The sequence below is a fragment of the Harmonia axyridis genome, chromosome 3 (genome assembly GCF_914767665.1).
Source record: "Harmonia axyridis chromosome 3, icHarAxyr1.1, whole genome shotgun sequence".
NCBI lineage: Eukaryota > Metazoa > Arthropoda > Insecta > Coleoptera > Coccinellidae > Harmonia > Harmonia axyridis.
The window spans coordinates 40867606-40881810 of record NC_059503.1 but is presented as its reverse complement, the minus strand read 5'-3'; the positions used below and the strand labels follow the sequence as shown (position 1 = coordinate 40881810).

The following is a 14205-nucleotide window of genomic DNA, read 5'->3' as shown; positions in this document are numbered from 1 at the left end:
ATTCATCCAATTGAATCAATAATACAAACCCTTCAAACGAACCTGAACTGAGGAAAATGCATTCGATGATATCAATGTTCATTTCCAAATTTTGACAAATATCTATCGAATTTTTGATTCCCGGAGACTTTGCATTATATCTGTCGGCATTAATTTAAATATTAAATAACAATTTTGGAAACTGCAAACTTTCTCAAGAACTTTCAAGAAAGTATATCGAAATGGAATATTTATCATTATATTATAACATGACACTGACAGTCGAATTGTCCACAGATACCACAGAAATATGGGACTTGAAATGACAAAATAATCCGAAACACCCCATATACTCGAAAACTGCGAGGAGAATCCAAGGTTTGGGATTTTTCCCGGGATCTCGGGACGATTTCGAGGGGGGGGTCTTATTCTTGTCATTTTTGCTCTAGATGCCGAAATATTACGAACGGTTTTATATAGTATCGATTAAAACTAAAGATCAATTGTATAAAAATTCATATACAACCCCAACAACCCTGAACTTTTGGAGAAATTCAAACCACACAAAAATAAGTTAGAAGAATTACTGAAATGGGCAAAAAATTTTATTATCGAAAGGAAATAGAAAAAATCAAAATTATTCAAGAGTACTCTGGAAAATAGTGAATAATAAAAAAACAAGAAAATATGATTCCAAGTAAAAAGAATGAAAATGGCGAGATATTGAAGGGAGACGGTGATATAGCAGAGCAATTTAATGAATATTCTATAAACGTTGCAACGAGAGTAGCAGAAAAATTCACTTCACATCAAGATCACGTACTGCAAACAACCCATAAACATTGCACCTCCATTGTTTATTTTGACACGGATGAAGCAGAAGGGAAAAAAGTAATTAAGGAATTAAAAAATAATAACTCCATCAAAGCAGAAACCTTAAAAATCATATCTACTCGCATTGAAAAACCATTAACCTATCTTATCAACAATAGTATCAGAAAACGAATATTCCTACATATCCTAAAAACCGCCGTGGTAATACCACTATATAAGTCGTCAGAACGGACGGAGCCGAAGAATTATAGACCTATATCCTTAATCTCATCAACTGCGAAAATATTCGAAAAAATTTTATACAAATGCACACGTACAAGATATTGGCCAAGAATCAATATGGATTCCAAAAAAAGAGATCAACACAAGATGCCATCAATTCTCTAGTAGAGTTGATCACTGAAGCCATGGATAATAATGTACCAGCGATATGCATATTCGTTGACCTCTCGAAGGCCTTTGATACGGTCAATCACGAAATATTGTTGCAGACTTTAGAAAGTATGGGGTGGAGAGGAGTATCATTTGATTTTATCAAGAGCTATCTAAGAGGAAGAAAGTCAAAATAGGAAAAGTCTTAAGTATAGAAGAAACAAATACATGCTGAGTGCCCCAGGTGACAATTTTGGGCCCAATCCTCTTTCTGTTTTATATAGATGCATTATTTGCCTTGAAGCCAGGCAATGAAATTGTGAGTTTTGCGGATGACACAGTAGTCTACTTTACCGCGTCGACATGGAACCAATTGAAGTTAAAAACTGAAAAAAATTTTGCTGAGATAATTAAACTTTTTGAAAGAAGAAAGTTGACAGTTAACATGAATAAAACTAAATTTATGACATTTACGAGTCTTAGAACTACAAAACCTCCATTTGATACGTTATGCATGAAAACTAAAGGACATTCTTTTCAAAAGAAAAGTACAGAATATATTAAATATTTAGGGATAATGATGGACAGTTATCTACGATGGAATGAACAAGCGAATCTTGTAATGAAAAGAATAAGATCACTGTTTTAGCCCTTTTTAAGTTATTATGATGTTTAGTTTTGGCAACGTCGCGTGTTTTAGGAATATCGAGACGTATGTTTTGTTATATGATTATATTATATATGATTATAAATGAGATGTATCGGTTATCGGAAAGAAAAGTTGAAGTTTTTTAGAATAAAGTTTTCGGTGTTTAATATAACGGTTTTGGTTTAATTCACGGACATTTTAAATATATTAGGATTACAGTTCATTAGAAGGACAGTTTGCATTGTATAAATCCCATTTTGTTCCATTTCAATCATTTACCCTGTTCCCTTACATCGTTATATAACGCGGTGCTGTGTGGAAGCAGAGAGCAGTTTATATTAGTAAGATTATTATAACATCATTTTTATTGGTTCAAATATGGAAAATGCAAAAATCACTATTAGGTAAACGCAAAGTTTAAGAGAAATATGTGAGCAAAACGAACTGGCGAGGGTGTATCAAGTACTGGTTGAACCGCATTTGAATTATGCTATACAATCATGGGGAGGGATAGCAAACTCTTATTATAAAAAAATAGAAGTAGCTCAAAAATGGGTGTTGAAAATTATACAGGGTGAGTCTTTGACTTGTACATATATTTCAACCGAAGATTCCTGAGGTCAATAGAAACCCTTTTTTCATTTACCTTTTTTCCGATTCGGCCCTGTTAAAAAGATACAGGCTGTTGAAAATCGATAAAAAATGTCATTTTCCGTCATATCTCGGAAATAGTTGTATAGAAAAAAATGAATTCCGGGATATAGTTTTTCATGTATGTGATGAATCTTCTCCGTACACAAAATTTTATCCACATCTCCCCGTTTCTTCATTATGAACACTTCATCCCATAAAAATACCAGAAATTCAAAGAACCGAACTCTTAAAAGTAACTAGGACGTTCATTGAAGGATATTCAGCTAATTTGAAAAATAAAAGTATTCTTCATATTTTCTCGTATATTGAGCCGTTTTCGAGTAATATGTTTAAAAAAAAAAAAAATCTGTGAAATTCAAAAAATTGGGTACTTTAGCTAATTGCAACTCTGATAGAAAAGACTCACAGAAATTAATATTTGCTACGTTGTCAGGTCAAAAATCATGGATTGAAACACTGAATTTGCATTGACAAGTGAGGGAACCAGCCGACTTAGTTTGAAAATAAAGTGATTTGAATAAGCTCACCCATTGAGAAAATTCAATTCTTTTTGGTAAATCTGTCGGCAATAAAGCTTGTACCTTTTGAATATGGTATGGGTACAATCCTTGATCTCTCAAGCTGCGATCCACCGTAGATTGCGATATGTTATATCGCAATGCGAGACGTCTCGTACTTGTTTCGGGGTGCTGTTGCACGTCATCTAGAACATCATCCATTGTCTCATCCAGTGCTCTCGATCGCATTCGGCCATTATCCACTATGTTGATAGCGACGGTTCCATGATCACGCAATCTTTGAACAATCCTTACGAAAGTTCTCTCATTTGGCTGTCTCCTATTTGGAAACAGCCTTCCATAAGCTTCTTTAGCTCTTCTCGCTATTTTTCCATTTGTGAAATAGCATTCCAACATATCTACCATCTCCTGGTTAGAATACATTCTGATAATTTCCACTTAACACACTTAAAGAACTTCACAAACAAACACTTCACACTAAACAAACTAAACACACTTAACACTTAACAAGTTGAACGCACTTAGGTAACACTTAACAAACTAAATACACTTAATACTTATCATTTACATTAAACAAAGCAACAGAAATCATGATACCATAAATTCGAATTTCAATTGTTTTCGGATCATTCTATGCGCAAGACAGATCAACATAGAAGAATCTCGAATAATTTTTTAAACAAACCATCAAATTTATGAATAATAAATTTATTTTATTATGAATTACATTAAATGTAATAATTAGTATCATCCGAAATGTTAAATCGAATTTTGTATAATAAAATAAGTCATAATATGCTAGATTACCGTATAATATGAACGATTTGAACTATTGCGCATGGCCTCAGAGTTTATTACTCTATGCGCATGGCCAAACTGAAAATTTGAGAAATCTCGAAGAATTGTGGTTGTTTGGCAAACAAATGAAATAATTCGATATTTGATTCGAAAATATTTTATGTTTCAATAAGAAACAACATAGTTCGGCGTAAGTAAGTTACTAAGTTATATAATATAAATAATATATTGAATAATTATTGTATTTCTTCAGATCTCCTAATAATTCATCGGATCATTCAGAAAAACACCATAATAAATTTAATTGGACGACGATTTTCCTTCGTGATTTATTTCGTGAAGATGATTGCCCACTAGATACAGAGAAGTTTCAGATGACCTGTATTTAAAGAGAATCTTGAACCCCTTCAAATTAAATCCAACCGGCAACAGTTTGCTGTGAGGTGTTCATGATTTAATAAGGATAATTTTTCCATATAATGAATGGAAAAGTAAATTGATTAATTGAAATAACCAAAAATCTACAATACAATGATTCTGTTGATAAATTCAACTACTTGAATAAGTGAAGCACTAGTTCTGTAATGAATATTTATTCAAACTTCATACTCATCGATGTACTGAAAAATGATTTCAAAGTCACTGATTTCACCATTAACGCAGATCCTATCTTGTTATCTAGTACATGTACTGATCCAATCCATATGTTTCAGAATCAATAGCTATTGATATTTTAAGGCATACACATAGTTTGTAGTTACTGTCCTTGGTTTATAGATATTATAATAATATAATGAATACATCTGAGATCAGGAATCATTGAGAATTAATTCGAATAATGGCAGGCCTAATTTAATGATTTTTGGTAGTATAGGATCCCGATATAGAACGACCTTCACCGAGATGCTTATTTGATAAAACGTATTTTATATTTAATTTAACATGTCAATGAATATATCACATATGGATTGCCTAACAAATTTTAGTCCAGAGTAGGTTTAATTAATAATTAAAATTTTTTTTTTTCGAACATTTCACCGGTTTGCTTATTAGATAAATTCTATACCAATCGAAAGTATGAAGCCTATAGAATGTGCAAACGTTAGGTTGCCTATTTTTTCCGGTCACAACTCTCGGTTGCCAGGTATAAACAGGTCAATCTATACTAGCATTTTGCAACGGTCTGACTATTTAATCAAAATCAATATGATTAAAGATTATTTTATTATGAACACGGTGGTAAAGGGTTGCCTGCGAAAAATTAGTCCAGAATCCCGGTTGTCGAATTTTAAAAAGTTAAATATTGCTGCGAGTGAGGACACAGCATAGCAGCTGTTTGAAGTCCGTCCAGTGAAAGAAAGAGAGTGCGCATGCTATTTGTTCGTGGAAATGAAAAGGATATATGCGTGCATTATTTTGGAGCAGATAATTATGAAAATAGATGAATAGTTATTTAATTTTTTTTTCAATCAATTAATTATTTATGTGTGTATATTTTTTATGGGACACTAAATGAAAAGGATAGCGATAGACTCGTGTATGCGTGCATCATTTTGGAGTAGATAATTTTTGAAATAGAGGAATAGTCAATTAATTATTTATGTGTGTATATTTTTCATGTGACACTAAAGAATCTTTACCAAAAAAGAAGGTTATAGTAATACATATATAATACTTATCTTGCAAATTTCATCTTTATTATTAGACGACAAAATGAAAAACAACAATTAAAAAAATACTTCTGTTTTTCATTGAAAATTATAAATACAAAAATTTTTTGAAATTATTTAGGTTCCGAGTCATCGGACATATAACTATGATCTCCAACTTCTGAATCTTCTTCGTCATCATCACTCTCCGTTTCAGTTCTTTCGACAATGTCTTCTGTCTTCAAAGGTGTATGATCCCCAATGAATCCTACTGGTTTAAAATATTCATCTAAGAACCAACCGCAGTTCTCAGGCTGAAGTTTCACGCATATTGGATCCGCTGCATTAAGCCACATGGAATTTACAAAAATAGTTCGTGAAATTTTTTGAATTAATGATATCCAGCATGGTGGAATGGAGTTGGAGTCGAAGCCTTTTATTTTTTCTAAGAAGTGCTCACTGTCTTCTTTGACAGAATAATTTTTCCCAAAAATGCGATATCTCATGCGAAAGTGAAACAAGATTTTATTTCAAAATTTGAACGACAAAAAAAAGGAGAAAAAAAAACGAACAGAAACAAATAGGATCAAAATAGCAAATATAAACAAACAAATTTATATATTTAAATGAACAAAAGGATATAAATAGAAATAAAAAATAAAATCTTTCAGATAAAAATAACATTAAATAAAGAAATGAATTACTACAGTTGAACAAAAAAAAATTATTGAAAAATCAGTATCAATCTGCAGTCAAATCATCGTCTTTAACATCCATACATAAATTTTCACTATCCATCGAATCGAGCATATTTTTTGTAGGTTGAAAACGACAACAATCACCTATCTCTTTAAGTCCTTCTTTAGCATGTTATAATAATGCTATATTTTTATTTAGAAATCAGTTTCTATTTTTTGTTTTGATGCGGTTAATAGCCGAAAATATTCTCTTGCATTCGGCATTCGAAATCTGAAATATGCAGCCACCCAAATTTGTCGATGAAATAAATTCCAGTTAGACATATTTTTTCCACTGAATAAAATACCAAATGTGAGATAATGGTATATTTTCAACGGAAGTTTACACACCACCTGTTTTCAATGAGGCACCCTTCGGATATTCCATCATTCTTCGTATTTATTCTCAGCCGACAGAAGTTTTATGATTTTATTATGTTTAAGTAGGTACGTTCTTCTAGAAACACGAGAATGAACAATGAATTGATTCATAGAAACAGTCTAGACATCCGAATTTCCATATTCCCAATCGCCTCGGTTATATTTTTAAAACTACCAAAATCTACTGAAATCTACCAAAGGATTTCTTCCTACTAAAAACTCCATGAAAATGCGAAAAATCTACTAAAAAAGTAGATTTCTACTAAATCTGGTCACACTGTATACGAGTCTATCGCTATCCTTTTCATTTCCAAGAACAAATAGCATGCGCACTCTCTTTCTTTCACTGGACGGACTTCAAACAGCTGCTATGCTGTGTCCTCACTCGCAGCAATATTTAACTTTTTGAAATTCGACAACCGGGATTCTGGACTGATTTTTCGCAGGCAACCCTATACCACCGTGCTCATAATAAAATAATCTTTAATCATATTGATTTTGATTAAATAGTCAGACCGTTGCAAAATGCTAGTATAGATTGACCTGTTCATACCTGGCAACCGAGAGTTGTGACCGGAAAAAAATAGGCAACCTAACGTTTGCACATTCTATGGGCTTCATACATTCGATTGGTATAGAATTTATCTAATGAGCAAACCGGTGAAATGTTCGAAAAAAAAATTTTTTTCAATTATTAATTAAACCTACTCTGGACTAAAATTTGTTAGGCAACCCATATGTGATATATTCATTGACATGTTAAATTAAATATAAAATACGTTTTATCCAATAAGCATCTCGGTGAAGGTCGTTCTTTATCGGGATCTTAGACTATGGCTAAATATTGAATGTTTTTTAATTCGCACAATCCATCTGAGGCTAAATGAATCTACGTAAGAAGTATTAGAGTGAAAAATGTTAAACCTGGTTATTTATAAATTAAATGAAAATAAAGACAATTTATTATTATGGTAGTTTGTACTTCAATTCCTGCTTTTTGATATGCATTTTTTTGTTTCAGTAATGAAAAATCTTTATTTCAAATTGCTTTGAATGTTGTATACCTACTGTGGGGCACAAGAGAAATATTTTTCTATTTTGATTTGAATACTGGATTTATATTGAAAAAGTGGATTTGGCAATAATACATGATTTCAAGTCACTGTTAATCTTTCGATAAGTTTATCAAAAGCTTCAGTTTATTGAGTACTTTTGAAAAAAAGGTATACCTTACAAGAATTCAAAATTTATTTTACATGTAGTTGATATGTGAAAACAAAAAAAAAAGATTACATAATTGTTGGGAAGTTTCATAATATTTTCAGTTTATCTGTTCGATAACAAACAAGTAAATTTACTAGTACGTTGTACTCCCTCTTTTCTAGCCGAATACCATTTTACCATCTTCAGGAAAATAAAATTTTCGAAGATGTTGATTATAACATTGATAATATTAAGGAAAGACTAATTGCTTCTTTATTATCGAAAGTACTCGAGAGCATTTTTTGGGTATCAAATTTTCAGACAGAATATTGGCATTAGTGAACACTAAGAAGAAAAGGATTTCAAATATTTTCATGGTAACAAATTACTGAGCTTTGGCACAGCCCTATAATATGAAGATATTTCATTAAATTTAATATTCTATTTTGAATTATTCTGATCGAAACTCATTTTCAAATGAATTTTCACAAATTAGGCTCCCTATAAAATAACACCAATCAAGATCTGAAATCCCATTAAAAACTGCTGCTACCAAACATTACTATAATCTTCTTCCAGTCTTCTGAGCTTTCATCGATTCATAACAATACATCCTAAAATTTCATTTTTACGTGATTGAATGCTTCTATCCATTTGCTATTCGATAATTTCATCCTAGAACATTTGACTGACATACTTTTAAGAGGGCCAAAATTGTTTCAACGTGAGAATAAATAAAAAACTTCAGTGAGTTGATAGAAGCAGAATATTCAATGGTGGATATTCATATTGAATACCACCATTTCATTTTTAATACAAAAATCAAGATCAATAATTAATCAATAATGGAATATTGAAGATTCATGAAACTTATAAGCTCCTAGGATGAAAAAGGAAAAAAATTCAATTCCTTCTGGAAATTATTTATTCCTCCTCATACTACTGTTATTTTTAACAAGATAAAATCGGAATTTTTCCATCACAAAATTACCTCTGTGTGATACAGAGGTGATTCTATCTTCCACATAAATCCATTCATGAAACTGCCTTTTCATTTTCGGGCTAAGTTATTGTGTAGGCACTTAGATAAAGTATTCTGGGTTCATTCAATCCAAAATGCAAGCGTTTTTACACTTCTTGCTACCTTAAAAATTTAAAACTTTTCTCACTGATTCCATGATAATAAGAATTCAAATTGAACACTGGTTTGAATACCACATTTGGGTTTCTTGAATTTTATTGATAAAACATAACATAACCTTTAAACATAACATTACAGATGCGAGATGATTAGTATTCATAGGTACATAGATTTAGCTTATTATTCGGTAGGTTTTTTGTCATTATAGTGTTTTGTAATTGTTAACTTGGCAACGTGGGAAGTCCACAGATGATTATCATCTATGTTTATTTACCCATATGAAAATGAAAGGTTATATGAATACGTAACTCACGTACGAAACGAAGTGAAAAAGCGAAAATAAATGATTGGATATGAATATCAGATTTAATATGGGTGGTTGCAAGCTTAATTTTTTATTATTATCGAATATAAAATAGAAATCAAGAGAAAAATAATCAACATATCTATGTCCCACGAATTTGCTATACTCATTTATTATATTGAAAATAATACTTCGGTCACCAAAGGGAATGGAAAAAGTGAATTAATGCTTGTTTTGCTAATATAGTAACCCATTTCCAAAGTTCAAATGGTATAAAAATATGCTTGGGAAAACTTCAGTGGGCTGATTTCCAGGATCGGCATAGCTCATTATGAAAATTAAAATGGCCATATCTTTTCAACCGAGCCGAATCGGAAAAAATAGTAAATGAAGAAAGTGTTTCTTTTGACCTCAAGAATCTACGGTTAAAATATATGTACAAGTCAAAGACTCACCCTGTATATTGTAAACCTATTACTTACAGAACAGAAAGTCTATATGAGTTGTCAAACATGTTTACTGTGCGTCAACTATACGCCCCTGCCCTTTTTATGCATCAACATCAGCTACAGGTACCTACAAAAACTAGGAAAGATATGAGATCTCCAAACATCCCTTTACCTATGCCGAAAAAAACTATTGGTTTAAAATCACAAACCTTCCTGGCACCTTTACTTTTCAATACATTTCCAAAGAACATTGAGGAAACTAGGGCAAGGAAGCGAAGGACAGGTCCAAGGATCACGTGTAAGAGGACCAGAAGTTCGACGAGAACCAGGGGGACCACCAGAACCGGACACGACCGAGCTCTACCCTTCTGATGATATTTTAAATATCTGGGATTGAGTGAATGTTCCTCTTAGCGAGGAGTGAGAAGCCGACGGCGAGGAGAAATCCTACGCGTATAGGCAAAAGTCGGGGATTGACTTTACTCCCACAATACAAGATCAATACAAATAATTTTACAAAGAAAAAAAAAATAACCTCGGAAATGTGAGAATAGGCGGAGTCCAGTAATGCACCTAAGTACATCTCCTGTTCAACTCAACCTAAACAAAATATAATAAATTTCATTGGTATAAAACAACCTTAGACGGTCTAATTTTATTATTATTATATTATTTATTAGAAAATTTATATATAATATAATATTATATAATATATAATTATATAATATTCACAATAACTCTCTCTCTCTCTCTTTCATTTGGTTAGGACTATTTATATCGATAAAATTATATATATATATATATATATATATATATTTATATATATATATATATATATATATATATATATATATATTTGGATCGAAACATGTGAAAGGATTAATGAAATGAAAGGCAGAAACTACTGGCAAGAAATAAAGAAACTGACCAGATACAACCCAAAAGTTAAAATGAGCCAATGGGTGTTCATTCATTTGGATCATTTACAGAAATGGGGTTATCAGTCAGTATGACGTTAAGTACGTCCTTTTATGCGATCAATAGAATTTAGGCATTACTACCAATTTAATCTGTTATGAATGTTTATTATAGTTTAGTTTACAGTTTTCTAAATTATAATGTTTTATTGTGGGGAAATTGCAGTTCTGCTTAAATGTTTTCGTAATGCAAAAGATAAATAATTTTGTTTCTAACTGCATATTCCTTTCATATATCACAACAAAAAATGTTCTTGAAATAATCAAGGATAAAATTAAGAATTAACCAGTTTTGTCAAAAATATTTGAGTATGCCATGCTAGGGCAGATGTTGAAATTCTTAGAAGTTCATGAAGTAATTACTTTTGAGGTCAATTTTGATTGACTTAAAGGGCAGAAGAGTTTTGTCCTAGAGAAATGCGTTCTCACACCACCATATTATAAGTTTGTGTTATCACTAAGATTTAATGATTCCTCAACCCAGTAATGGCAGGGTTTGAACCTACTACTACAAGCACGAATTGGGTTGAGTAGTGGGTGTATTTCTCTAGGCTATTCTCGTGTTACTGATCGTTAACATGGTTTCCGAGCAACATTTAAACTTCAACAGCCTTGGAATCGTTCTATAACGAAGTTCTAAATTAGGTCAACTAGGGCGAGCGCTCGATCGGGTTATTTTGTAACGTCAGTCGGATTTTTGACTGTTTTGAACATAGTATTTTGAAAGACAAGCTTCATAAATATGGTATTAGGGGAAAAACGTACGAATGGTTATCCCTGTACCTAAATAATAGGTTACAATCCGTTAAAATAGTTGATGAAGGAAATACATACTTGTCTGATCTTATGGTAAATGCATAAGGAGTTCCACAGGGATCTATACTTGGACCTCTTTTGTTTATTCTATATATTAATGAGGTACCTTAAGGCCAAAATTATTAAGTTTTCATTGGAATTTTCTGCCTGGTCATGTGATCAATCTTTGTTATTTAATATAGAACTAAAACGAATTTCATTCTCGCCAAAATACTTTTCCCTCAACTTTGATATATTGGTTAGCAACTCAAACATAACAAAAACTGAAAATGTGAAATTTATGGGAGTACCTATTTTTTTATTAGGATTTGTCCTCACTGTTGAAGTTTATCAAAGTTGTTTAATCCGAAACGTTTTCAAATTAGAAATTTGAGGAAAACACTCAATGTAAATCACATTCGTTTTACTTTATTTCAGTGAAATACAATCTAGGATTAGTTTTGGGATTCGTATTGCTTGAATTTTTTTTTGTCACAGAAGAGAATTCTAAGGTTTATTTCAGATGTCTCATTTGTAGACTCCTGTCGACCGGTTTTTGTCAACCTGAGAATTTTAACTGTGTATGGCGTTTATATATTGGATTTAATCACATTGGTGCCTGGAAATAAGAACAGCTATTTAAGGAATAGTGATTTCTATTCATGCTCATGACACAAGATATATCTCAAACTTCTCTATACCTTACCAGCGTATAGGAATCTGTAAGAAATTACATTTAGTAGTGGGAATAAAATTTTTTAATAGGCTTCTTCGAAGTTTTGAAGATATCACGTTAGCACATAAATTCAAAATGAAAACAAAGAACTATCTTGTTGACATGTATCCCTATATTATGCTGAAGACTATTATGAGAGAACTTATTGAATTATGCAACATGCACTTTGCTTGATTTTAAATATTGACTTACCTATGAGTTTCTAGTGATTTGTAATATTTTCTGTATATTTATTACGTTACTGTATTTGATAACTAAAATAATTCCTTGATTCTGATATTTAAAGGTAAATTATAGTTTCAATTTTTAATTTCTTCCTGTTCTGACTTGTCTTATGCCATCTGATAATAGAGATAGATATGAATAAATTCTATCTGTCTATTTTTTCATATTGGTATATATCGAGAAAAAAATCTTAACATTCAAGCATTTATTTATTTCGAAATCGCTTATTTTTATAGACAAAATCGTTTCAAAAAGTGTTGAATGAATTCGAGCACCACCAATAGGTGGTTCTCGAATCCTCACTCTCGAGCATTTATTTATTATTCGAATTTGCTCCCTCTTTTTCTAGAGAAAATTGTTTCAAAATAGTGCTGAATGAATTCATGCAATAGTGTTCGAGAACCACAAACAGGTGGTTCTAGAAGTATCCGAGATCTCCTGAAATTTTAACTTCCGATTTCGTTTTTTTTTTGAAAATCTCTGTCATGGAAAAGTTGCCACGTCTGTCGAAACTGCAGAAGAAGAATCTATTTCGAGACTGCTGAATTACCTAACTTTTTTGTGCTAAATATACATTGGCCCTTGTTAGTTATATTGATTGCACCCAGTGATCCATTAATTAATTTGTGGTTACTCTATGGCAGTACGAGCTCTTTTTTGTACTTAACCTCCTATTTCAAGTATCCTTGTTAGAAGGTATTTTTATAACCTGTATTTCCCAACTTGTTCACCGCAAAACCTCAAGAGAGTAGGCAAAACACAGTTCATGTGAATACCAAGTTCTAAACAGTTCCGATTTGAATTTCAAAAGATTATATCTCATTGAGAATATTGGGATTCCGTGGTGTGATATTGGATATGTGTTAAATATCTAGTCACATATGCAGTCATTCAATTAACAGAATTTACTTTTTTTTGTTCGAAACCATTACGTGAAAATAAATTCTTGAAAATTAATCAAATATTATTTTAAGTCTGATGATTTTTGCCTCCAAAACCTAGAGAATTTTTCATTGAAAAATGTTTTCAGTCTGGTCTCAAGCTAGTTTTCTTACAAAGAGAAATACAGATCTTAAAAATGGTAAATCATCCCCACATCGTTTATTTAGACAGAGTTTACGAAAGTACTAAAAAGATATACCTGATCATGGAATTGTGTAATGGAGAGCTGTGGGTTCTATTCAAGGAAAGAAAACCATTTTCTGAAAGTATTTCGAAAAGAATAACTACAGACCTTGTAAGCGCTGTTGCATACTTACATAAAAATGGTAAGTGTCATTTTTGACTACTGGAATATTATCAATGAGAAGCATGGGCGCCCGCAGAAATTTTTCTCGGGGGGGCAAAATGAAAATTATTGAAAAACGTCCATGATTGTATAGGCGACATCAGTATTCCGTTTTTTTCTATTTCTGTATTTATATTCATAAGAGGGGGTAGGGCTATGCAAAAAAAAAGATTCAATATCTAGTAATTTTGAATTCTTTGGCAAAAAATTGAACAAAGAAAAAAAGCATTACATGTTCTTTCGAGAAGCTCGTTTCAAGGACAGGAATCAAATGATTTAAATATGCGAAGTAATCTTCAGCTGAATCTGCTTAATAATTAGATCTGTACATTTGTCTACCGCAAATTCGTGGTTTTCAAATCTCTATATTGAGACTGAGCAATAGATGAAGCTTTGGAAAAAATTCTATGAAGCATGCATCATCGGAGCGATGTTTTCCACATATTTCAATAATTAAATTTATATGACGGTGAACATCCACAAAATTAATAGAAACACCTTGTAGTGTATTTGCTA

At 31.7% G+C, this 14205-nt stretch overlaps 1 protein-coding gene across 3 annotated transcripts in view; it reads left to right on the top strand.

Annotated features, from left to right (window-relative positions):
• Nucleotides 1-14205, top strand: part of LOC123674492 (serine/threonine-protein kinase 33-like) — a 151424-nt gene that overhangs the window by 21665 nt on the left and 115554 nt on the right. For all 3 annotated transcript variants that reach the window (XM_045609381.1, XM_045609379.1, XM_045609380.1), the window contains exon 3: nt 13432-13669. In XM_045609381.1, coding sequence (XP_045465337.1) covers nt 13432-13669 — 238 coding nt within the window. The remainder of the gene's footprint in view (nt 1-13431; nt 13670-14205) is intronic.